General features: G+C 40.0%; 4 protein-coding genes across 4 annotated transcripts; 2 read left to right on the plus strand and 2 right to left on the minus strand.

The window, feature by feature from the left end:
- Positions 1 to 2876: 2876 nt before the first annotated feature.
- On the minus strand, positions 2877 to 3950 carry LOC108371028 (uncharacterized). Its single transcript, XM_017626544.1, has one exon. It carries the CDS (start codon positions 3948 to 3950, stop codon positions 2877 to 2879), a length of 1074 nt encoding a protein of 357 aa, XP_017482033.1.
- An 8747-nt stretch (positions 3951 to 12697) lies between these two features.
- Positions 12698 to 13538, plus strand: LOC108371118 (uncharacterized). Its single transcript, XM_017626650.1, has 3 exons — positions 12698 to 13061; positions 13125 to 13343; positions 13397 to 13538. The coding sequence occupies exons 1-3, from the start codon at positions 12952 to 12954 to the stop codon at positions 13536 to 13538; spliced, it is 471 nt and encodes a 156-aa protein (XP_017482139.1). The 5' UTR covers positions 12698 to 12951.
- LOC108371748 (putative nuclease HARBI1) lies at positions 13385 to 14757 on the plus strand. The gene is made up of 3 exons (XM_017627390.1): positions 13385 to 13561; positions 13621 to 13765; positions 13829 to 14757. The coding sequence occupies exons 1-3, from the start codon at positions 13547 to 13549 to the stop codon at positions 14215 to 14217; spliced, it is 549 nt and encodes a 182-aa protein (XP_017482879.1). The 5' UTR covers positions 13385 to 13546; the 3' UTR covers positions 14218 to 14757.
- A 291-nt stretch (positions 14758 to 15048) lies between these two features.
- LOC108372242 (uncharacterized) lies at positions 15049 to 16423 on the minus strand. The gene is made up of 3 exons (XM_017627923.1): positions 16187 to 16423; positions 15923 to 16124; positions 15049 to 15859 (listed from the first exon to the last, which is right to left on the minus strand). The coding sequence occupies exon 3, from the start codon at positions 15800 to 15802 to the stop codon at positions 15362 to 15364; it is 441 nt and encodes a 146-aa protein (XP_017483412.1). The 5' UTR covers positions 15803 to 15859; positions 15923 to 16124; positions 16187 to 16423; the 3' UTR covers positions 15049 to 15361.
- Positions 16424 to 25097: the final 8674 nt, after the last annotated feature.

Consider the following 25097-nt stretch of genomic DNA (forward strand, 5'->3'; position numbering starts at 1 on the left):
TTACAGGAGTTCGCCCCGGTCTTGAAACCTTCCGTAAGTCGCCTAACCCTCTGGTAGAATTTTCGGGCGTTCTTCTTGTCGGCCAGCATCTCAAGCTCTTCGCACTCACGTATTTCGGCCTCTCTTTTCTTATTCCGGCAAATACGTCTCGCTTCCTTCTTCAGTTCCCTATAACGGTCCCACATGGCTCGCGTTGCGCCCGATCGCGGCGTGGCCCTGTAGGCGGCATATTTTTTCTCTGCGGCTTCTTGACATTCCTCATCGTACCACTTGTTCATTCGGGCTCGCTGAAATCCAACTACTTCTTCGGCGGCGGTAGTTAATGATCGGGAAATGTGGTTCCACTGCTCGTGTATGTCGGATTGTTGAAGAGTGCTCTCAGAGAGCAGGTGTGTGAGTCGAGTGGCGAATAAATTGGCCGTCTGTTGTGATTGCAGCTTTTCGACGTTAAGCTTTCCTTGCATTGTTGGGCGCACAGTTTTTGCTGCACAGAGGCGGGTGCGTATCTTGGCTACAACAAGATAGTGGCCCGAGTCGATGTTTGGCCCTCGGAGTGTACGTACGTCTAAAACTGCTTGAAGCATGCCTTCCGTATATCACAACATGATCGATTTGGTTTCTCGTTTTTCGATCTGGAGACAGCTATGTAGCTTGGTGGATGTTCTTATGCTGGAACCTAGTACTACATATTAGCATGTTTCGGGCCCCGGCGAAGTCGATCAGCCTCAGTCCGTTATCGGACGTTTCGTCGTGGAGGCTGAATTTTAAGACAGTGGCGCCAAAGATCCCTTCCTTTCCCACCTTGGCATTAAAATCGCCAAGCACGATTTTGACATCGTGTCGGGAGCAGCGCTCATATGTACGTTCCAAGCGCTCATAGAAGAGATCCTTTGACGCCTCATCCTTCTCTTCCGTTGTGCGCATGTTATTAATTCCTATATATTATTATATTAAATAAAATAGTATTTTAAATTAGTCATTTCATTGGAGAATTATTACACACCATTTTCATTCAAAAACGGCCTCAAGCTCAATAAAATTGTTGAATACAATTATTACTTACTTTCAAAATCCATACCTGCAGAAGAATCATAGGGCTTTTCAAGAACTAATAAAATTTACTTTCTGGAATTTTCCAAGAATTTTGTGATACAAAAATGCGACGATAGTCGATAGTCAAGACTGCAAATGTGGAATTTCAGACATGAGCGGATGCGAATATCAAACAGCTAACATCCGCGGATGCTTACAAGCCAAACCAGATGTGTCAGGTTTTTCTAAAGATTTTTAAAATAAATTTTTTTCTCACGTGAGCATGCGAATATTCGCAACAACCCTGGTCCGGACTATCAATTGATAGTTGAATAGGTGCCATCGATAGTTTTGCAGCCCTAATATGCAATAGATGGCACAGGCTTCTTCAGTGTACAATGGACCTGGAGATTGCCAATTTGACAGCGCAAAATTAGCAGTTGCTTGAGAAGAACGCAAAACGTGTCGTCAATTCCGCTGGCGAATTTAACGCGAATCCAAATAAAACGCTTTAATTGTGTCTGCTTTCCTCGACATCAGTTCAGATTCGGTTTATATCTAAAGGTTAAGAAGTTATTTTCAGCATATGCAAATGTACAAATAGGTAATACTTACCGCAGTGTGTCCTTCGCTTTTCTCCAATGATCGACGACTGAACTAATGTTCTTAACTTGTGAGCGAATGTACCAAATTTTCCAAACTATGTACATACATATGTATATACAAAGGAGAAATAGCGGTTGGCACATTGCGGTTAGCGAACAAAGGCAACAAGCATTTACATTTTCACTAAACAGATTTACATATGTATATGTATAACATAGAATATACTCCGTTTAACGGAGGAACGAAAACAATGATAAATACTGCAAAACGGTTTGAAGTGCATAAATAGGAGTTACGACGTTTGCATACACACAAATGTAAGTACATACGAAAAGAAAACGTAAATATGCAGATCATACCGTATGCATGGGTTACTTTGACAACACTTAAACATTAAATAGATACATCGAACATGCTAAAGGCAAGCGGGCCGCAACATCCCGGGCCCCGTGAATCAGCCCGATTCACCACATTCAGTGTCCAGGATCGCCAGCTTGGATACTGCTCTCTGCTTTACACCACCAGCTGTTCGGACGTTGACTCGCCTAATCTCACCATCATGCCCAGGGTAGACACGCTCTACCTTTCCACGGCACCATTCACGTCTTGGTACGTTAGGGTCGCATATAAAAACTAGGTCCCCTTCTTGTATAGGCTTCCCTGGTTGACACCACTTGACTCGACGGGTCAATGTTGGCAAATATTCGGTTATCCACCACTTCCAAAAGTGGTTCCTCAACTGGCGGGCGATTCTCCATTGCTGACGTAGTACGAAAATCTTCTCTAGTACGCTCTCTGCGGTTGGCGTATGTGCATCGTTCGGCTCACCCAGAAGAAAATTGTTAGGTGTAAGGGGCTGCTCTTGGTCGACGGATATAGGCAAATGCGTCAGAGGCCGGGAGTTTACGATGTTTTCCGCCTCAATCAGGAAGCAGTTGAGCGTGTGCTCCTTAGGCGCTGTCTCCTTCAAGGTTTGGCGTAACACCCTTTTGACGCATTGCACTAATCTCTCTCAGACGCCTCCTTCCGATGGGTTAAACGGGGAATTAAATATCCACTCAACTCCCTTGCGGGTTAGCTCATCTTGAATGCGGCTGCAGTCGAACACCTCACGGAAACGTTTGGCTTCCCTTTTTGTGCCGACAAAGTTCTTACCATTATCGGAACGTAGACGTATAGGCACACCACGACGATTCATAAAGTTTCGTAGAGCAACAATGCATGAGTCAGTGCTCAAATCATGGGCCAGCTCTAAGTGCACCTAGTCCCGTGCAGTCTAGTCCCGTATAGCTAAATGACCTTATATACGGCGTGGGCCTGTTAATTTGTAGCGGCGCCATTTGAGGCGGTTCAGGCTGTACCTTTCTCAAGCGGCACTCCAAACAGTGCGTGATTACGCTGCGTAGCAAAGTTCGTAGTTGTGGGATCCAATAGAGGCGTCGTATCTGGCATATTGTAGCCTCAGTATTCTGGTGCCGCATAACTTTATGGTAGTGCATCACAACCAGTTTCGCGAAGTAGTGCTTTGGCGGAAATATGATGGGGTGTTTAGAGCTTATGGGCAGCCAGCTGGCGGCGTCGATGCGACCATTCACGCGGAGCACACCATCTTCGTCTATATATGGCGAGAGCTGTAGCAGCGCGCTGTTACGTGCGATATTTTGGCCGTTCTGTATCTGCTGAAGTTCTGCAGCGAATACCTCCCGTTGAACAAGGCGGCACAATAGCTTCTTGGCAAGTTCGACTTCTCGCGCAGTCAACCCATATCGACTGTCTGCCTGAACACGGAGACGGCAAGTGTCCATAAAGCGCAATACCCAGGCTGCAACTCTCACCAGTTTTGTCAAGGAAGAAAAACGTTTAAAATCAATTATATTATAGTTAACGATTACCAGAGCGTATTTAGGGCGTAGTTCTTCATCATGCTCGTCTTCGCTGGGTACCACGGTGTTGTCGTTAGGCCAATACTGCTGCGNTTCATCATGCTCGTCTTCGCTGGGTACCACGGTGTTGTTGTTAGGCCAATACTGCTGCGGCTGATGCAAAAATGTCGGACCACATGACCAACGGGCTGTTGCTCGGAAATCAAGGCGATTGTTCGCGCGTGTAGCTTCGTCGGCGACATTGAGTTCAGTTGGTAACCACTTCCAGTTTGATGAGTTGGTAGCGGCCAATATTTCCGCTATCCTGTGCTGAACGAACGGTTTGTAGCGACGATGTTCGCTCCTAATCCACCTGACCACTGTCTTGGAATCGCTCCACAAAGTACACTGGTTCACGTCTAGAGAATGCTCCTCTCGTATACTGTTCATTAGGCGAGTCCCGAGCCCGGCCGCTTGGAGTTCAAGTCGAGGCACAGTTAATGACTTTATTGGAGCGCACTTTGACTTCGCGGAAATGAACGCCACTTCGATCCCGTCACTGGAACTTTTAGACCTCCAATAGGCGACGGCGGCGAAGGCTACCTCACTTGCGTCGACAAACTCGTGAAGCTGTAGCGTTTTCGGCATACCCATGCGAGAATAGAACCGCGGAATAGTATACTCTACGACAGTCACCAGCTAATTTCGCCACTTATCCCATGCTTCGTTGATGCTAGTCGGCAACGGCTCATCCCAACGAATGTCGTGCCTCCACACCTCGCGCATAATCAATTTAGCTCCGATTACAAAGTTACTTAAAAACCTTAAAGGGTCAAAAATGGACATCACGATGCTGAGGAGCTCTCTCTTGGTAGGATGCCTCGACCCATATACAACCGCTGCGTCCACGTTATGAAATTTTAGCTTGAACCCAAAGCAATCGGTTGAGGGCTGCCAAAATAGTCCGAGGACTATTTCCACCAACAAGCCCTCCTTCTTCGAGTTAGATCGCTTGCCCTCGTCACCATCCAGCTCTTTTATTACCTTCTGCGAGTTTCACGAAAAATTTCTAAGCTCGAATCCAGCGTTCAAGTGTATATCGCGCATTGCCTGCGAAACGGCGATAGTTTCTTGTACTGTACCGAAGCTATCAAACATGTTGTCCACATAGTGATGGTCTAATATGGATTTTACTGCACGGTTTACGACGGCGTTTCCATTCCGGTGTTCTAACGCGTTGACGGTTTTGACGTAGTGTGCAGAACATGGCGAACATGCAGCACCAAATGTCATTACGCACATCTCGAAGACTTCTGGCTTCCTCGTAGCATCACCTCCTCGCCACAGAAATCGTTGAGCGCATCTATCTTGCCGCCGCACCAATATTTGGTGGAACATTTCTCTCACGTCCGCACACACCGCAACTGCACCTTCGCGGAAGTGGAAGAGAATGGACGGCAACGACTTTTAGTCCTGTGGTCCCTTTAGTAGATGCGTATTGAGTGAAGTACCCCCCACCTCAGCAGCTGCGTCAAAAACCAATCGCAACTTGCCCTTCTTATTAGGGTTTGCAACGGAGAAGTGTGGCAAGTACCAGGTTTTCGACGACGACAAGGCAGCATCTGCTGGTGACAGCTTACGCGCATAACCCTTAGCTATGTAGGACTCTATGATGCGTTTATATTCATCAGCGAACGCACCAACGCGACTCATTTTCTTTTCAATACCTCTAAGCCTCCGCAGCGCCATGGGATAGCTATCAGGGAGCTCAACCTTGTCATGCTTCCACAAAAGACCCGTCTGAAATCTCCCATTGACGAGGAATGTAGTCTTCTCGAGAATTCTCTTCGCACGAGCATCAGCCTCACTTTCGATGGCGGGTGTTGGCCTTATCCCAAAGCTTTCTGTGTCAAAGTAATCAGCCATTAAGTTATGCAATGACTGATCACTCTGACTGTTCACATGCAAGCATGTCGGCAACGACCGTTGTTTGTTTGTAGTTGGGCCATACACCACCCAACCTAACTCAGTGCTCGTTGCAAACGGACCATTCATATTCATTTTCAAAGTGGACGAGGGTAAACCAAGATGGCAATGATCCAGCCCGATCAACAACTTAGGGCGGACCTGTGAGTATGTTTGTATTGGCAACTTACTTACGTGAGTGTCATCACAGCTCAACTCCGCTTTACTTAGGCTTTGCGATGGCAGCTGCAAATTCGATACTCCATAAACTCTTCGCAATTTATATCGCTTCTGCATGCCAGCTCCGCTGACCAACAAGTCTACTACCACGGCTGGTTCCTGCGCCGCGCGCCCTGCGAACCATTACAAATTCAGTTGATGTTCACTGCCATGCACACCCAATTCCTGCAAAAGAGTATTGTCGATCATTGTGATCGACGAACCATCGTCCATTAGGGCATATGTTTCGAAGCGCTTATGTTTGTTGTACAACACGACTGGCAAAATTCTAAACAATAGCTTGCTGTCAGAGGAACCGCGACTGCAACTGAGAACTGCAGCATCCGCATCACTTGGTGGTTGTAAATACAATGAACCTTGAGTATGCGAGGAGCGTTCGGCTATTGGCATGCTCATATTACGATGGTGAATCTGTGCGGCCACATTGTTGGCCCTACATCCGCTTTCGTGGAGTAATTTATGGTGCATTCTTGCGCACCCTTCTGTGGCACATGGCTTTTGCCGTTGGCAATTACAAGTTCCATGTCCGGCGTTAAGGCATGAGAAACACAGGCGGCGTTTCTTTATTTCGGTCCACCTGTTCGGCACAGTGAGATCGATGAACGTTCTGCACTCGGCTAGCTAGTGTGGACTCTGGCATATTGGGCATCTCACATGACGGTGCGACTCGGCGGTGTGTGCAGTACGACACGGCGTCTGGAGTCTCGTACTGACTCGACATCATAGACTGCAGTGGATTCTGTGAACGCAGTGTAGAATATCGGCCAGTCTTCTGCTTTGCCACAGAAATCCGGCAAGGCCTGCATTTGCCTAGGCAAGTAAGACGACTGTGTTGCTACAGGACCCACGTTGGCGTGAGCGGACGCCATTCAGTTCACAGAAATGACATAACTGTTAGGTGTGGCCGAATACGCATATGTATTGTGTGGCAATGGCATGCCATTAGATGTGACGTACTGAACGTTTTGAGCATGCGCCGATGCTACGAGATGCAACGGCGATTGGCGGCTATCTGCAAATGACGTTACTGGAAGCGGATTGCCGATAGACACCGTCGGTAATTGTAGTTCCGGCGACGGCGCTACTTGACAATGCGTTGTGGGAAATTGGGGATTTGAAGCCCCGGTCGTGTGCGCATTATCAGCTTCAGTTTGGAATTCGTGATCCCTCAGCTATGCTTCGGCTGCTTTCAGGGTATTTTCTAGCATGGTGATACGCTTTTGCATAGCCTGCATCATGACCACTTGACGAGCAGAGGATGTTGGTGGCGCAGGCGTTGGAGAGTTACGGCTAATTGCTCCGGCGGTAGTGGAGGCGGCTTTTGAGGCGCTGGCTGCGCCTTCGACGGTAATGGCGGATTGCGTGGCACTGGCTGTGCTTGTAGCTTTGGTGGCGATTCCATCGCCGGTGATTTTCGTTCTGGCACTTTTCGACGTGGCCGGATTCGAACCTGAATCCTTACTTTCCATTTCGTTATTTAATCGGGGGCTTCGACGAGGTGATTTGCCCATGTAACCTTCAGCGATGTAATATTGCTGCAACTAAGCAGCGAGTTGGCAATGGCAATTAACTTCCAAATAAAATTTGCAGTTCCAAGTATATGGCAGACACACTGCGAAATACAGATGTCGTCGATTCCGCTGGCGAATTTAACGCGAATCCAAATAAAACGCTTTAATTGTGTCTGCTTAACTCGACTTCAGTTCAGATTCGGTTTATTTCTAAAGGTTAAGAAGTTATTTTAGCATATGCAAATGTACAAATAGGTAATACTTACCGCAGTGTGTCCATCGCTTTTCTCCAATGATCGACGATTGAACTAATGTTCTTAACTTGTGAGCGAATGTACCAAATTTGGCAAACTATGTACATACATATGTATATACAAAGGAGAAATAGCGGTTGGCACATTGCGGTTAGCGAACAAAGGCAACAAGCATTTACATTTTCACTAAACAGATGTACATATGTATATGTGTAACATAGAATATACTCCGTTTAACGGAGGAACGAAAACAATGATAAATACTGAAAAAGGGTTTGAANGAATGTACATATGTATATGTGTAACATAGAATATACTCCGTTTAACGGAGGAACGAACAAAAATGATAAATACTGCAAAACGGTTTGAAGTGCATAAATAGGAGTTAGGACGTTTGCGTACACACAAATGTAAGTACATACGAAGATGTGGCCAAAGAGAACGTAAATATGCAGATCATACCGTATGCAGGGGTTACTTTGACAACACTTAGGGCCGGTTGTTCAATGTCTGATTAGCACAAATCGGAGGTAGAAGCTCCGGTTAGAAACAACGACTGCTTTATCGATCACATGCTATATGCATGATGTCGAAATCGTCGATAATGATGTTTAACGGGCAAGTAATGATAACCAGACATTGAACAACCGGCCCTTAAACATTAAATAGATACATCGAACATGCTAAAGGCAAGCGGGCCGCAACAAAACGTAAAGCCCAGCTAGACGAAAATGCATTTTTGATGTCTTTCATTCGGTCCATATTCACAGACGGATAGGTTAGAAAAATAATTGCAAAAGGTATGTATAACGTTGAACAAAATTCTGTAAATTTGCTATAAGATTTTATTTGTTTTGTAGACAAAAACGTTAGATGTGTTGGTGAAGGAAAGTTATCCGTTGCATTGGACTTACTGCCATACCTAAACAAAAGCGTCAGCGTTGTCTGGCTGTCAAAAAATTCTCATGCCCTTACAATTTGTATGAAGCATACCGAAACAACGCGGCGTCAACGCTGAGCGGTTGGAAAATCCGATGTCGACAGGGCGTTAGGTATTGAAGTTGGCTGCAGAAAAGGGCGAAACTGTCATTTTCGTGTTACACACAAACAAACCTATGCTTATTGTTGGTGTTATTTCTGCATTTGACGTAGCGTTGACGCTTTTGTTTAGGTATGGCACTTCGGCGCTAACGCTAAGCGTCAGAAACCGCTCCGCCCAACGCTTTTGTTTAGGTATGGCAGTTAATGCGCCAAATTCACGAGCTCACTGCCGTTAAAAAAGTGTGTGTGCTGGCTTTCGATGAGATGAAGCCTACCGACGACTTCGTCAGGAAGCCCGCAAATTATGTTCAAGTGGTTATGGCGCCCCGATTATTTAAATCCTGGAAGCAACCAGTATTTTACGATTTTGATTGTAAAATAACCGTCGAACATACGATTATTTCGGCTGTGCAAAACGCTGGCTTCCCTGTTCTTGCGATGGTCTGGGATATGGGCCCATCGCCCCAAAAGCTTTGGAGAGACTTCGGTATCACTCCAGTTATACATTTAATTCACTAATACATAGCTAATTAACAATTAATTAGAACACCCATGGTTCACCAACCCTATTGACCCGGAGGCGAAGGTTTTCGCAATTGCGGATGTTTCGGATCTATTGAAGCTCATCCGAAATAATTTTATTGATACTGGATTCGTTTGGAAAGACGGTACATTAACCACGCGCGCAATCGTTGATGTTATGGGGTTCACATCTGTATCCGACCTATCCATAACATTCAAGTTAACAGAAGAGCACTTAGCTGTAAAAGGGATAGGTATGTTAATAATAACTATTATGTAATCTCGTAGCTAATGTAATTGACGCAAAACTTTCAGGCAAACAAAATATAAAATTGGCGACACAGTTGATTTCTAACACGACTGCAAACAAGCGATTAAGACAGCTGAACTAATTCAGTTGGTGAATGATTGGTACGGCGTGCTCATTTCCTCCGTTAAAATGTTAAACTATCCTGGAAAGGTAATATTTCATTAAGTTAACAAATTAAAAATAAATGTATTGTCTCCATATAATTTACTTGAAGGTCCCATTTGGACGGAAGATGCAGCAGCAGCTCCAGATTTTGGTGCGGATGAATAATTTCATGTCAGATGTTGTCATCCCTCGTAAAAATTGCATCAACAGTTTCAAAGAAGAGTTTTGGTAACGAATGACGCACTGTTACAGTTGTACGAGTATGTGGTAGTAAAGTACAACTTCAACTGAGTTGTCACACGGCGTCTAAATCAAGATTTGCTGCAGCACTTCTTCGGGAACATACGAAGCAATGGAGGATTAAACGATCACCCTAAGCCGAAGGAGTTTAGGTACAGGCTCCGAAAATATATTTTAGGTAAGTTTGCAAAAAAAATATCTTTAAAATGTTTATTTAATTATGTATTATCCACTCCTGAATTATTTTTCAGCAAGAAATGCCAAAAATCTGAAAAAAAAAACAGTCAACGTCGAGCAGGATTCTGTTGAATGGCTGAATACATCAAACCCGCAGGTGTTGTGTGGAAACAGGGTGTTCGGAAATAGCTACAGATGAACATGAAGTAGAAGAACCAGAGTCAGGGGAAGCAGAATCGGAAGTGGTTGACGCTATGAGTGTCGCTCACGCCAAGGGCGATGGCGATGTGCTGGAAGGAGATGCAGATGTGCTGCATGGCGATGCGCTAGAATATATGTACGTGTACGTGCCTTGGAACCAAACGAAATGGTTTTCTGTCAACATTGTTTCACCACCTACTGGCGAGGTAGCAACACCGGTCGGTTAGTGACAGCAAAGATGAGAAATTCATCAGTACACCGACATCATCACCCCTCAAAGAATCGCGCCTGAAAGTGTAAACCGGGCAATAATTTCATTAAATTAAAATCCAAGGCAACGCTTGTTGGTACTTGGGATTTCAAACAGGTGAGACTATAGCTTAAATGTTTGATGAAATTAATGATATGTATGTATGCAAATTTCTATTTTGGTTGCAGATGCGTTATTTCGTATCACAATTGGAGTTCTTCACTGAGCAAGTTCAGTTCAGAACTCTACCATTTCTGGTCACTACCAGGCCTGCGCAAGAACTACCGCCACAACTAAAATAGAAGCAACCACAACCACCAGAACAACGCATCAAGCGAAATCTTCTACTCAGGACCACAAAAGACTCGTGCGCATTTGTGCAATGTGTTTTGAGAAACTCTGAGGCAACAGAGTAATTTTTACGTGAAGATATCGATAGCAGCGCACTGCTTCGCTACAGCAATCAGAATTTCCTGAAATTCTTACGACTAAAGTTAGGCCCTGCGGCCTTGTAGTATTCTTGCCTTCTTCAACTGCGCACACTCGCCGTTCTTAAGTTCGATGGGCAACTCTCCAAGCCGTAATCACAATGGGTCCCATTTTAAAAATATATTGAAATGTTTAAATATACATAACATGCATGCACGTATAGATCTAGATCTTATTGCATTATACACAGTAAAATAAGAAAATTACTCATTAATTCTACTTTACACATTTGTGGCAAAACTTGTCTTTATTAGTTAAAATAAGTTACTTTTTAATAATTTTGCCATACTAATGAACTAGTAAATAACTGTATCGACATGCTACTGGAGCTTTGAGGGTTTGCGTTTACTAGATGTACATCACTTATCTGTAAGTACAAATTTACATTGTGTAGATGTTTTATTGTAAAACAAATAAATAAAACATAAATATTACTTTATACTGGTGAAAATGTTTCAAATGTTATCTGTGAACAAGGCAGCTACTGCCTTTTCAACGTGTTTAAGAAAAGCAATACTAATTAGTAATTTTCATGTGGGTGTCTGTGTATATCAGTAGGTATAAATAAGTATCTATGTAAGCATACACATGAATAGTATGCAAACCTTCATACAAGTACATATGTATAAAACTGTAATGTATATTAAACAAATGACACAGCAGGCCCCGTTCCGAAATCCGCTCTTGATAGTTTTTTAAAATCTAGTTGACAGACCGCATCTATTAGTCTTAGGAATTGCTCTTTATTGGCGCTGTAACCGCCTAAGTGATTTTGGCCGAGTCCAAAACAGCACGCCAGTCATTTCTCTTCTATGCCAACTTTCGCCAATAGGAAAAGCCAATTGAAGCCAAGTCCTTCTCCACCTGGTCTTTCCAACGCAGAGGAGACCCTCCTCTTCCTCTGTTGCCAGCATCGCGGCCCCCGTTAAATACTTTCAGAGCAGGAGCATTTCTTTCCATTCGAACGACATGGCCAAGCCAGCAGAGCCGCTGAATTTTAATTCGCTGCACTATGTCTATATCGCTGTAAAGCTCATACAGCTCATCGTTAAATCGCCTGCGGTATTCGCCATCGCCAACGCGTAAAGGTCCGTAAATCTTTCGCAGAATCTTTCTCTCGAAAACTCCAAGAGCCGCAAAGGCATGATGAGTGACTTATATAGAGTGAACTTTGTACGACGATACAGGACTTTACTTCTCAATTGCCTACTCAGTCCAAAGTAGCACTTGTTGGCAAGAGTACTTCAACGTTGGATTTCAAGGCTGTCATTCTTATTGGTGTTAATGCTGGTTCCCAAAAAAAACCGAGTCATCAACTTTTTCAAACTTGTAACTGTCAACAGTGACGTGTGTGCCAAGTCGCCTATGCTCTGACTGTTTGTGTGATGACAGGAGATACTTCGTTTTGTCCTCTTTTACCACCAGACCCATTCGATTTGCTTCTTTATCTAATCCCGAAAGGCAGGACAGACGTAGCCCTTGTTTTTACCGATAATATCGATGTCGTCGGCAGACGCCAGTAATTGTACGCTCTTGTTAAGTATTGTGCTTGAGCGGTTAAATTCTGCAGTTCTTATTATCTTCTCCAACATCAGATTAAAGATATTAGACGAAAGGGAGGAAACCTCGTTTGGTGTCAAACAAATTGGTTTTGACAAAGCTGATGGAATTGCTCAAAGTCATTTTACATAGCCGTATTAAATTTCGCGGGGATACCAAATTCAGACATCGCGGTATAAAGACAACTTCTCTTCGTGCTGTCGAAAGCGGCTTTGAAATCGACAAATAGATGGTGTGTCGCTCCTATTCTCGCGGGCCTTTTCCAAGATTTGGCGTATTGTGAATACCTGGGCCCTTACTCTGTAGTTCGAGTCGAAAGGTTGTTCTATTCGAAAGCCAAATTCGAATCGAAGCCACATTCGTACTCCATAGTTCTTCGAATCAACTTTCGAAGATATTCGAAAAAAGAGAGCAACACTGTTCGCCAAATGTCAAACGCAAAGCAAAATAAAGAAAGAAACTAAAATCAAAACAAGATGAAATTGCTAACATTTCGATTGTGAAGTTTGTGCACTTAAGAACTCAGTAATTGTTGTGTTAAATATATTTAATATTAGTGAAAGTCCTTGATAAAAAAAATTACCAAATGGATCCAGTGGCGATATGGTTGGAAGCAGATGAAGGCCAAGTGGCGGAACGAGTGCAATTGAGAGCGCTTAGGGATAAGGCCAACATATTCACTCTCAATGATAAATGGTAAAAGGATTGCTTTATTTGTGACTATTTATATTTTATGTATTTATAATTATCTCTTTACAGTTTTACGCAAAATTTCCGCCTAAACAAGCAAGCGTTTCGGTACGTGCTAAATGCCATTACGCCGGAGTTAAGTACTCCTCGAAAATCCACAGCAATTCCGCCCATTATTAAGCTGGCCGCCGCAACGAAATTATTGGGGCAAGGAGGTTACCAACACCAAATTGGCCAAGACCAACACGTAGGCCTTTCTCAGCAGTCAATTCACGCTGCCTTATTGAAGTGTGCAAAGCCATTGAGAAAACGCTTTGCCAACTACACATTAATTTTGCAAGTACGGACGCAGAGGAAACAGAGGCGAAATTATACTTCTATGAAAAGTGTGGCATTCCGGGCGTGTTGTTTGCAATAGATGGCACACATATACAAATGATAAGACCAACAAGGAATGAGCATTTGTACTACAATGAAAACTGAAGCACAGTATGAATGCAATGGTTGTAAGTATTGCATTATCATGAAGGTTTTCAACAACAATTTTTCAAATTAAAATTCTTAGATGTGTGACCACAAGATGAGAATTAGAGCTGTTGACGCGCGATACGGTGGTGCATGCCATGATTCCCATGTATGGAACCTGTCCAGTGAGAGAAGGGCTTTAAAAGCTCGTTTTGATAATGGCGAGAGAGGGATATGGAGTCTTGGTTAGCATCAATTAATACTTTAATAACGATAATATATTAATAATTGCATTCAAATTATTTAAGGCGACTCAGGATATCCATTGGAACCATGGATGTTAACTCCCTATCGTAATGCCGCCGAAAATTCAGCGGAAGGCCGGTTTAATCACTGCCATGCCAAAGGACGGTCAATCATCGAACGAGTATTTGGAATATTGAAAGGAAGGTTTCGATGTCTTTTGGCAGCACGCGAGCTGCATTATACTCCGCAAAAGGTTTCAGCTATAATGAACGTTTGCTGCGCTTTGCACAACATTTGTCTGCAATTTAAAGCTGAGCTGCAACCTTCAGAAGTTTTTCCCACAGAAGATGTACATTTATTAGAAACTGTGTATATGGTGGAAGCGGACAGTAGTACAGCAAATATTTCTAGGAACTTAAGAGATGAAATAAGAAACAGTTTAATTGCATAGGTGTAGCAAAATATTTTATTAATTCAAGTGTGTGTATACATAGTAGCTCAAAATCAAATCATAAAGTGATATTTTAACAATATTCGCAATGTTTTTAATTCTGAAACTTTTTTGTAAATATTTTAAAATAGTATAGCTGATTATCTAAAAAAATCGTATAAATCTAAGTTGTAAACTTGTGCCAAAATTAGGAAATATCAACAAATTTTCATACAAATTGCCAACTTTTTTACTAGAATTTCTTGACAAAAATTTGGCCTGTTAAACTTAAATATAATGTGGAAGTTCTAAGTCCATAAAAAATTCCGTTGATTTTTGATAACTTTCTTTGCTGACGGTCTTGGACATTTTTTTCCATACAAAGTATATTTTTTTATATGGAAGAAAATGCACAACACCGCAAAGAAAGTTATCAAAAATCAGCGGAATTTTTTATGGACTTCGAACTTTCACATTATATTTAAGTTTAACAGGCCAAATTTTTTCAAGTAATTTTAGTAAAAAAAGTTGGCTATTTGTATGAAAATTTGTTGATATTTTCCTAATTTTGACACAAGTTTACAACTTAGATTTCTATGATTTCTGTTAGATAATCAGCATTACTTTTTTAAAAAATGTATTAAAAAAGTTTCAGAATTAAAAACATTGCGAATATTGTAAAAATATCAACAATAAATAAATAAAATAAAAGTATTTTTTCAGTCTTCATTTTATAAAATTACATATGTAAAACATTTCAGGAACCTAAGACACAAAATATAGTTTAGTTTCATTGGTATATAAAAAAAATGTAAAAATATTCATTAGCTTTTTCATTCACAGGTAACAATTCAACAAAAAATTACATACAACTAATTCATTGATTGCTTGGATTTGAAATTATCATAAAAATAAAAAATATTCATTATTTTTGATTAATACAACTAGCAACTTCTGTACCTTAATCTGCTATTTAAAAAATAAATAACTTAAAAAACAATTCATCAGTCTTCAAAGGAACAAAAAACTTATAAAATATGAATTCGTAAAAATAACTACACTTAAATCAACTATTTACAAAGTTTAGCTTTTAGCTTCAGTGCTTTTAATTTCAGTTTTCTTTTCTTTTTTTCATTTTTTTTGAAAAATTCAAATTTTTCTCGTTTTAATTGAAGTTTAGCCTCTTCGAGCTCAACATTGCTTTAAAATATCTACTTAAACTATTTAAATTATCACATACTTCGTCCAGCTTTTTCATCGAATTTTCGTGATATTGGCATTGGTTTTCCACTTGCAGTTTTAGCAAATTGTCTTTGCCGAGTGGTAGTGAGCGTGCGCGATTCGGGGGTGCAATAACAATCGGTGGCGTAGTGGGGATAGCATTCGGTGGCTGATTCTCTGCATCATTACTTGGATATTCTTCAGGCTCCAAGTTTATACAGTCAAGTGGGCTAGATGATGCAGGATCGCCGAAGGTAGTAGCACCAAAGCGCATTGTTTCAGTCTCGCCATTTATAGATTCATCTATGTTCAGTAACGCAACCACTTGTTCTTCCGTCGCAGTTAATGAACAGAATCTCGATGGTCCACCTCCTGTTCCCGACATGCTCTCCTTATTCCTTCGCAACTTCGCCTTAATATTGCTTGTATAATCTGCCCATATCTACATAAAAAAAAATTATAACGTTTTACAATATGGTTCACAAAAACATAATAAATTTGTTACCTTTTACCATTCAGTGAAGTTATGAGTTGGAGGTCCGCATGAATTAAGCTCATTTTCTAGCCTCTTCCACAGATTATTAGAGGTTTGCTTTGCAGCTAAACCCTTAATTTGACCTTTCGCCAAATCGCTGTGTTCCATCATAAAATTTACCAATATTTCAAATTGTCGAGGCTTGGTATTTGGTTGTTTGATTTTCGTTGTCCTAAAAATTATTTTTTGATTAAATAAATACACATTTTCACAAATATTATTGCAATTACTTACATTTTTGCGGACGTCCGAGTGCTTGGTTGCTGTCGAATAGAATTTTCTACAATTCCACCATTTTGACATTTGCTTTCGATGCAGGGAGTACCAAATTTTCGAAAATTCGAAAGGGGATAAAGAAAATTCGAAGGGAACAGAATGGAATTCAAACATCGAACGAATGTTACTCGAAAGGTGCTTTCAGAGTACCAATCGTTCGAAAGCGAACAAATTTTTTTTCGAATCGAACTACAGAGTAAGGGCCCTGATCTATGGTGGACTTTCCAGGCCTAAAGCCACACTGATAAGGTCCAATCAGTTCGTTGACGACACAATACACTCGATAACACCTTATAACCTTTGCTTAGAAGGCTGATCCCGCGGTATTTGGCAGGTCGCCTTTTTTGTTGATTGGGCAGGGCACACTTAAATTCCAGCCGTCGGGCATGCGTTCTTCTGACCATATCTGCATAAGAGCTGAATAGCTCGGCTGGCAGGCCGTCAGCTTTGTTTTTCAGCCGCGTAATCGCTATTCCTACCTCGTCATAGTTAGGCGGTGGGACATCGACTACATCGTCATCGACTGGGGGCTCGGGTTCATCTTCTCCACTACTTTCAGTGCTGCTGCCATTCAATAGGGTGGAAAATTTCTCCCTCCATAATTTAAGTACATTCTGGACATGCAAGTTGTTGTAAAATCTATTTTGTAGATATGGTATCATACATGCTGTGTTTGAAATATTACCAGTCGTTTCATATGATTAGCATTTAATATGTTCAAAGGTTCAAAGACTTCAGACGCAGTCCCCAAAATCATCTTATGACAGCGAAAGAGAAGCGGTTCTTCGGAAGCTGGATCACCGACTAAAAACTCACTATCTGCCAGATGATTATCTTCATCCAGTAGACGCAGTTTTCGTTCCTTGCTACTAGGCAGTATGCATTAGCAAGAGCACATTAACACATATAAATCCGTTTAATAGATCACTTCATATAATCAGATAATCTCTTCGTAGAGTTGCGGTAGAGGAATTTCAGTTATCTTTAGCACTGTGAGCATCAGTTTATAAATTTTTATTGAATCATCCTTCAACGGTGGTAGCACGAATTTCAATATTAACGTAATTTGTTAAGCAGTGACGATAGTTATTAATTGCGTTGGGATTATGTTTCCACAACCACTCCACTTAAAATTATTATGAAATCGGAAATATGTGGCAAAAGACGTTCACTACGGGCCAGCATTTCAGTTTGTTTCATGGTACAAGCACATAATACTGTTCAATTTTTATAAATTATATTTTATTTATTTTAATGCATTGCATTTGTATGCAAAATGGTTATTTTCTGAATTGTCAAACTTGTTTACATTGGTGTAATTTGAGATTTCTCGTTTGACATTTTATGTTCCTCAGCAACAACAAAATACATGGCAGGGTTGCATTTGATCTTCTGATCGTACCCTGTGTTTCTACCAAACAACCAAGATTGAATGGTAGGTTGCTTAATCAATCCTACCAAATCCCGCCAAAAAACATGCAGCTGTTCAGCACAAAATAGGTTTGTTCGCCGAAAATCCAGCAAGAATTATCCAACACTCAAAATAAATAAAGAAAGAAAAAGAAAAAATTCTCTCAAATGCTCTCTGATGTGAGAAGCTTGCAAATTTCTGCACGAACACAAATTTGCCAGCTGGTGTTCACGGTTGAATTTCAAACATAATAAATTTTTATAGAATTTTTAAAATACTTTCAGATGGACAAAAACAGGATATACTTACATGTATATTTCTTGTTTCCCTGAAATTCTTTAACATTTCAATTTCTTTATGGTACTAGCTGTCGGGTTTCTTAAATCGATTCCGATTGCGAATACAATTTTTTTCAGCCGAGTTAAGTTTAAATCATTCGAATTAACTTAATTAATTATATCAACAAGTACTTACTTCCTTTTTTCATAAAAAATCGCTCGTGTTTATAAATTTTTAAATTTAACGAACTTATTTATTCAAAGTATCGTCGACAAAAATGCAACCATGTGCCACATGTTTTTCGTGATTGCAAATTCTTGCTGGCTAAAATTTTTCCAGCAAGAATTTGCAACTTCTCTCAGGAGAACTGTCACTTTGCGCTCTCAGCTTTTGAGTGACGGATAATTTTTCGGTCTGCACGTACGCGATTTGAGCAAAAATCATGATAATTCGTACAAATTTTTTGCTCGACGAACAAACCTAATGTAAACAAACAAGCAAATGCAACAACAATTTCAAGGAACAAGCAGCAGTGCTGCCAATTGTTTGGGCATTTTTAAACAAAGTTGATCTGAAACCCAACGAAAGGTAAATGGTAACAATCCACAATTAAACTTAAGTGCCGTTTAAATATTCATTTGAAATTGGCCCTAAGAATTAAGACACATTTTCTTCTAATGAGCTGTTGTTAATCATTACAGCTGTGCAATTTTTACACAACATAGAAGAAGAGGTGGTGATAATTTCTGCATCCTTCTTAACTAAAAAAAATTATGTTTGGATTATGACACTCTTGCAGCAAATGAGCGATATTAATTCGTTAGCACCTCGATTTTACTTCAGTGCCTCTAAATGTATCTAAAACAAGTATGTATGTCCTGCTGCGTATGCAGGACAGGATACCAGTATGTGCGTATCTCTCGAGCGGCAGTTTAATGCTTTGGCCACTCGGCCATTGCGACTGTTTCAGCGGCGCGGGCAAAAGCTATGCAGAAACGCTATCAGTTGACTGTTTTTGTTTGTTTTCGACACACATTTTTGGTGAACTTTTTATGACTCTCTTCTTCTGAAATTCAAGGCCGCCTTACTATGGGAGCGTATGCAAACAGTAAACTATAAAGCCCTTTTTCTCGAGTTTTTTATTTTTTGGATTAAGACAATCTTGCAGTGATATGTATGAGAATATGTGAATATTTATATTGTCCGACCTATCATGAATTCCGTCGGAGATCCAGACGTTGTCATATCGGGAAATCGAAATTCTCCCGCAAATTCGAAATTCGTGTGAATGGTGTCACTGATTTCGCGTTATTTTATTTTGATTTAGAATTATTAAACCAAAACATAAGAACAAACAACAACCAAAGCCATCACTAGCTACGAATGCGTCGGAATTGCTGATAGCATTTCTCCCGAATTCGTGATTTTTTCACGACGGGAGTTCACTCGGAATCTGTGATAGACTTGTGTGTGTTTCCAGCAGTATGTACATATGTATAAGATCGAAATCAACAAACCGCACAAACGAGTCAGACGTGACTTTAAGGTTTTTTGATCTAGGCTATAGCGACACTGCTTTGTGTCTTTAGTACATATTTTGCAAAACTATCCAAAAATTTTACATTTGGGGTGTTCACAGTTCGTTCCAAGTAGTGTCTCAAAATGTAGACGTCTACATTTTAAGACGTTTTCTAACCGTAAAATCTGTGGTGTTGTTGTTTCCCATACAAAATTGGAAAACGACGCCGTCTACATTTTGTCACACTCAAAGGTATGTTTTTTACGCGTCTACATTTTGCAACCTCGCAGCAGGGTTGCATTATGGCAATACTAATCACATTTTTTTTATTTATTGGGCACGTTTTCTGTATTTGCATTTAATTTGAGCGCAATTTCTGATGAAAAGAAACAAATCAAGGAAAAGAAATAACAAATATTACGAATTGGTAATTAAGTTAAATAATTACAATTTTTCACAAACAAAATCGAAAGGCGACATATAAAACATTCACACAAGGAAGAAATGTCTGGCAACACCAGCAAAGTTTTGAGACGATTTTACGACGACTGCTAGAAAGGGGTGCTCACAGTTTGATGCTAAAGATGTCTCAAAATGTAGACGTCTACATTTTCAGACACAATTTGGAACGAACTGTGAACACCCCAATTGAATTCATTATTTAAACTGTTTTCCTACGCCAAAAAAATTATCCGTCCCTGCAAAAATCGCGACTACTCCATGCATGCATGTAAAAAGTACTCCCGAAGGACCAAGGAGTACTCTAAAATTAACCACAATTCATATAAAAAATATGGTCCAATTAACATTGCGAGGTTCTAGGGCAGGACCATATACTCCATCTCTGCATTACATCAGAGTAGCACAAAACTACTCCAACATACTCCAATGACATTGTTGTATATTTTTTCATTTGTTCACGCGTTTGTTCTTCACCTTCTCCACCGGCGTGAAATATTAGTAGCTACGGTTCGAGAGACGAAGTTGCATGGCAAAACACTGTTGAATGGCGCCGGATACAACGTGAACCGTCGAGATCGCGAGCGAGATAATGGTGGTGGCCTAGCGTTCATCACGCACCACACCGTGCAGTATCGTCTTATCAAAGCAGACATCGACCGCAGGGATACCATCCTAGAATGTCAGGGTATTGCTATCCGGTCAGGCGATAGCGAGGTCGAAAAATGTAACGTATATATACCAGTGTTGCCTTAAAAAAATTACCAAACTCCTCAAAAATAAATGAAAAATCCTCAAAATCTGAAGAAATTACTCAAATTCATTCGTTATCGAGATTTTACAAGTTCAAAATAAGCTGAAAATATAACGATGGAATTAAAAATGTATTGATAACATTTTGAATATTTAGCAGCAAATGCAGATGTGCTTAAGAGCGAAAAAGACCACACAAGCGCACTATGGGCAATATGAGGCATTTGCTGATCAAAAATCTGTAACTTTTTTTGTTTTTAAAGTTACGATCATGAAATTTTGCGTGAAGACAGTGCAAACCATGTAAATTTAAACCGTGCATTTTTAATTTTTGTATCTCATTTGGTTCCCGAGATATAGACCCATATGTGGACTTGGAAAACATAAAAAGTACACTTTCTGATTAAATGGAAAGAAGATATTTGAATATTGGTATTAAACGATTGTTTTTATAAAATATTATTTCAGATATATTTATAATTTTTAGATAGATTACCCTTTATTTAAAAAAAAAATATATATATTTAAAAAAAAATTTTACTGAACTATTGCATTATAGTAGGTGCCATAAGAAAAGTATATAAAAACACCCTAATAAAAAAAATCTTCAAGAGTATACCAAATTGAGTTTTGAAAAAAGCTTATTGTTTTCTAAAACTTATTAGGGGTATTCTCTGAGTCTCGCAAAGCCCTTGCATGGAGCACAGATTGCACGGTAAAAACCGGTTTTCGTATGGGACAGCTTTGCAAACCGTGCACCGTGCAAGGGCTTTACAAGACTCAGAAAATACCCCTATTGACTAAAAATAGTATATGTTTTGCATATTAAAAATACTTTTATCAAAATGCTTCATTTATTTGCGGTATCAATCGCTTCACAATCTGGAATGAATTCACTTATTTTCAACAGGCCTAGAGCATCTTGGTCAAGTTCTTTGGTGATTCTTGCGTATGGCTTATGAATGCTTGTTATGTATGGATCTGATGTATACAATAATGTACGGAAGATATCTTCGTTTGTCGCCAATCTTGAGTGTTTTCTTGCGTGATGTAGCCTAAATTTCTTGTAGTCTTTGTTGCGGGACTCTTGTGCGTCTTCTGAAAGTTGTCCGATTGGTAATACAGCAAAATGTTTTATAACACTCTCTCCATGGATCAATAGCTTGTGCACGGAGGATGGCATATAATACCAGTTGTATTTGTTGACATATATTCTTGCTGTTTCCAATGCATAAACGCCAAACTTTTCAGCATCAGTCCTAACACCCGAAGATAAAGTTTGTAGAATGATATACAGTCTGTGTATCAGCACCTCATCAACTCCAGTTATTTCAGCAGAACAAGTGGCGTACGAAAAAATCTTCTTGCTGTATTTCCATCATTGGAGTTGCCACTTACTTGCTGTGGCTTCTCTATGATTAATCCCAGCTTTTCTCGAAAAAGTCTTTACACCGCAGTTTTCTTTTCTTCTTTTGCCCTTTTATGTACTTCATTTGTAGCAGACCATTTTTTAAAAGAAAGGTTATATGATATGTGCAAAACCATCTGCATGCATCTAATCCAGGCATGTAATGTTGATAATCCATAACGGAAAAAGCTTTCGTCTTCAGGTCTGACCGCGACTTTCTCTAAATCGTTCATTACGCGCGGAGTAGCACCACATATAGTACACGTAGAGCTGGAAGCTGTGCCTGTTAATACCTGGGTAACTTTTCCATCGACCATTGTAAGGAAAAGTTCATACTTGTCCTGTAGTTCTTCAACATCTGTACAAATCAAAAACGGATGTAATTCATCAATTTTGGACTGTATGTTATCCACAACAGACTTTGTTTTCATTGGGGTTTACTTTGAAATTGGTCTACAAAATCTTACTGATGAAGGCGCGGGATTTTTCCAGATAATAGAACCAGATGCTTCATCAATTAATTTCAAAGGAATACAAGAAGCAATGAACAGATTTGAGTCTGAAATCAACTCAGACTCCTCTGGAAGTTGTTGCTTGTACTCGCTTTGTCCAGATGAGCCGTCACATCCCCACTTGCTATATAAAACCAAGCTTTTTAGTCCTGATGTATTCACGGAGTTAATCAATAAAATTCTCGTAGCTGTGTGTTCCATTAAATGTTGCAAAGATGTTATTTTTGCAGAATAGTTGGTTATTTCCATCGATGAATCAGGTGGGCAGCATATTTGTTCACATCTCTGTATTTTGTAATATGACGGCAACAGAAAACATTTCCTTTCATTCGTTAGGTTCCTCAGGTACAAATACTGCGCTTTGGTAAGATCTAAATCAATATAACCGCTTAAAGCTTCTTCGTCTGATAATATTTCAGCGTTTATGACTCAAATGATTCTAAGACAGTTTTCTTCTTTTCGGTATCTTCCGTCCTTATATCTTCCACAATATTAGCTTCAACTCTTTCACCCTTGCAAATATGCTTCATATATGTTCTCAAATCCGTATTCTCTCAAAAGTGTAGTGTTTTTGCGCCTTTTACTTGGTTCTGAAGAAATTTCATAGGAGGTATACGGTATTCCTCGCTTTCCCGAAGATGTAGAAGCCGTAGAGAAAGCTGCATCGTCTTCAGTCATGGAAACCGGCAAACTCACCGAATGCTCTCCATCAAGCCAATCGCTATTTTCTTTAAGAAATCGATCCTTTTTGCGTTGAGCCTTAATCCAACGCGTATTGCATTGCCATAATAACTTTTTTTTTATCATTTATTACAAATTCTGCGTTGACTTCCGAGACTTGATATTTTTCCCTTAAAAATGTGGATAAGGCCGACTCATTTCTTCCGTTCTCTATATAAAAAAGCAATAGCGGACGTTTTGGAAACTTTAAAGAACTCATTGCTTCAAATTTATTGCTTCTCGAAAACAAGCTTCTTTGTTCTAAATATGTAGTTCCGAACTTTTTGAGAAAACGCAGTAAACTGCCCGTATCAGCATGCAGATGTTTCTTAACCATTGTGAATTGCAGGTACCAATACTAATTTTCCACAGTTCCAGTACCTAGCAGGTAATCGGACATATTTTTTATCGAAAACGAGCGCCCCTATTCTAGATGTATTCCTTACCCATTGTGGGTACAGGAACTGTAGAAAATTAGTATTGGTACCTGCAATTCACAATGGTTAAGAAATATCTGTATGCTGATACGGGCACTTTACTGCGTATTCCCCAAAACTTCGGTGTGAATTACAGGTATCAATATTAATTTTGTGCAGTTGGAGAACCTAGCAGGTAATCGTACATGTTTATATTTTGCGGTCAAGTATATCCTTAAAACTAGGCAGCTAACTTTTTATGGAGAGTAAATTCGTATCTCTTGATAATTCCGTATGCATGGTGTAAGGTAATTTTTTCTAAAAATTATTGGAATCTCACAAATTAAACATCAGGTAAAAGGTGCGGTTGTCTAGTTTTCGAATATATAAAATGTTTTTTGTTAGGTTTAAAGATTTATTATTTATAGGGTTAAAAGCCCAGTGATACTAGTAGCGGCTGAAATCCCGCATTCTCACTTAAAACATCATAACTTCAAATGGTGCAAACTTGCGCAAACTTTTTTTTTCGGGTAGTAGGTGGATTTTTCATGATTTTAATGAATTCAAATTCAAAACATAGCCAAGCGGCGAAAACCTTCGAATCCTTCATCGGAATTAAAAAAACGAAACAAAATGTGTTTTTTATTACAGAAGCTATTGCTGCAACCTGTTATTTCAAAATAAAGTATTTATAGCTAATTTTAGATCTGAATATAACATGTAACTCAAGTCCGTATTTCTTAATAGGTCCTTGCTAGGAAAAAATTTCCAAACTGCGGATCTGAAAATTACTGCGTTGCGAGTAAAAATTTTAATAATTTGAATATGTCAACTTCTTACGCAATGTTCACTTTATTTCATTAAATAAATACACAAAAAATCATTAGATCATTAAAGCACGCTTTATTCCCTAAAGAATGATAACAAACACTTATGTTATTTGCAACTTTTCAAAAATGCATTTATGATCACCCTTTGTACTAGCTAAATCCATAGTGAAGCGGCTTGAAAAACCAAGCGAAATATCTCTTTGCTTAAAGCTATTTATGTTGTGTATGGGAGTGGGTGAAGGTTTGACAAGACGTTTTAGGGAAATGTGAACAAAAATCTAAATTTTTTGATTTTCTGGCCGCCATATTGACGTATGATCAAACCGCCTCATTCGCAACGGAATTTTCACCGAATAAGGACGCAAGAGAGAAAAATCGAAGAAAACCAAACTTTTCTTTTTTTTAGGTTTGAAGAATGTTTGACAAGCCACTGGTGTGGTGTATTTCGCTCTTTATAAAACTTCGCAAAGCTTTTCCCAACAAAGATTTAGGTTAGAGCTCAACTTGAGGTTAAGTTGAGAACTAAGGTATTTCTCAAATCTCCAACGTTGTTTCTCAACAG

The sequence above is a fragment of the Rhagoletis zephyria genome, unplaced genomic scaffold (genome assembly GCF_001687245.7).
Source record: "Rhagoletis zephyria isolate East Lansing unplaced genomic scaffold, Rhagoletis_zephyria_1.1 Rzeph_scaffold_00004, whole genome shotgun sequence".
Classification (NCBI taxonomy): domain Eukaryota; kingdom Metazoa; phylum Arthropoda; class Insecta; order Diptera; family Tephritidae; genus Rhagoletis; species Rhagoletis zephyria.

What these genes read in the sequence shown, in the direction of transcription:
- LOC108372242 (XM_017627923.1), bottom strand. Translation starts at nt 15,802, where the DNA reads ATGTCGGGAACAGGAGGTGGACCATCGAGATTCTGTTCATTAACTGCG.
- LOC108371748 (XM_017627390.1), top strand. An exon ending in GAGAGGGATATGGAGTCTTG is followed by an intron (nt 13,766 to 13,828) that starts GTTAGCATCAAT and finishes AAATTATTTAAG; the next exon opens with GCGACTCAGGATATCCATTG.
- LOC108371118 (XM_017626650.1), top strand. Translation starts at nt 12,952, where the DNA reads ATGGATCCAGTGGCGATATGGTTGGAAGCAGATGAAGGCCAAGTGGCG. An exon ending in TTCACTCTCAATGATAAATG is followed by an intron (nt 13,062 to 13,124) that starts GTAAAAGGATTG and finishes ATCTCTTTACAG; the next exon opens with TTTTACGCAAAATTTCCGCC. An exon ending in ATTCACGCTGCCTTATTGAA is followed by an intron (nt 13,344 to 13,396) that starts GTGTGCAAAGCC and finishes TAATTTTGCAAG; the next exon opens with TACGGACGCAGAGGAAACAG.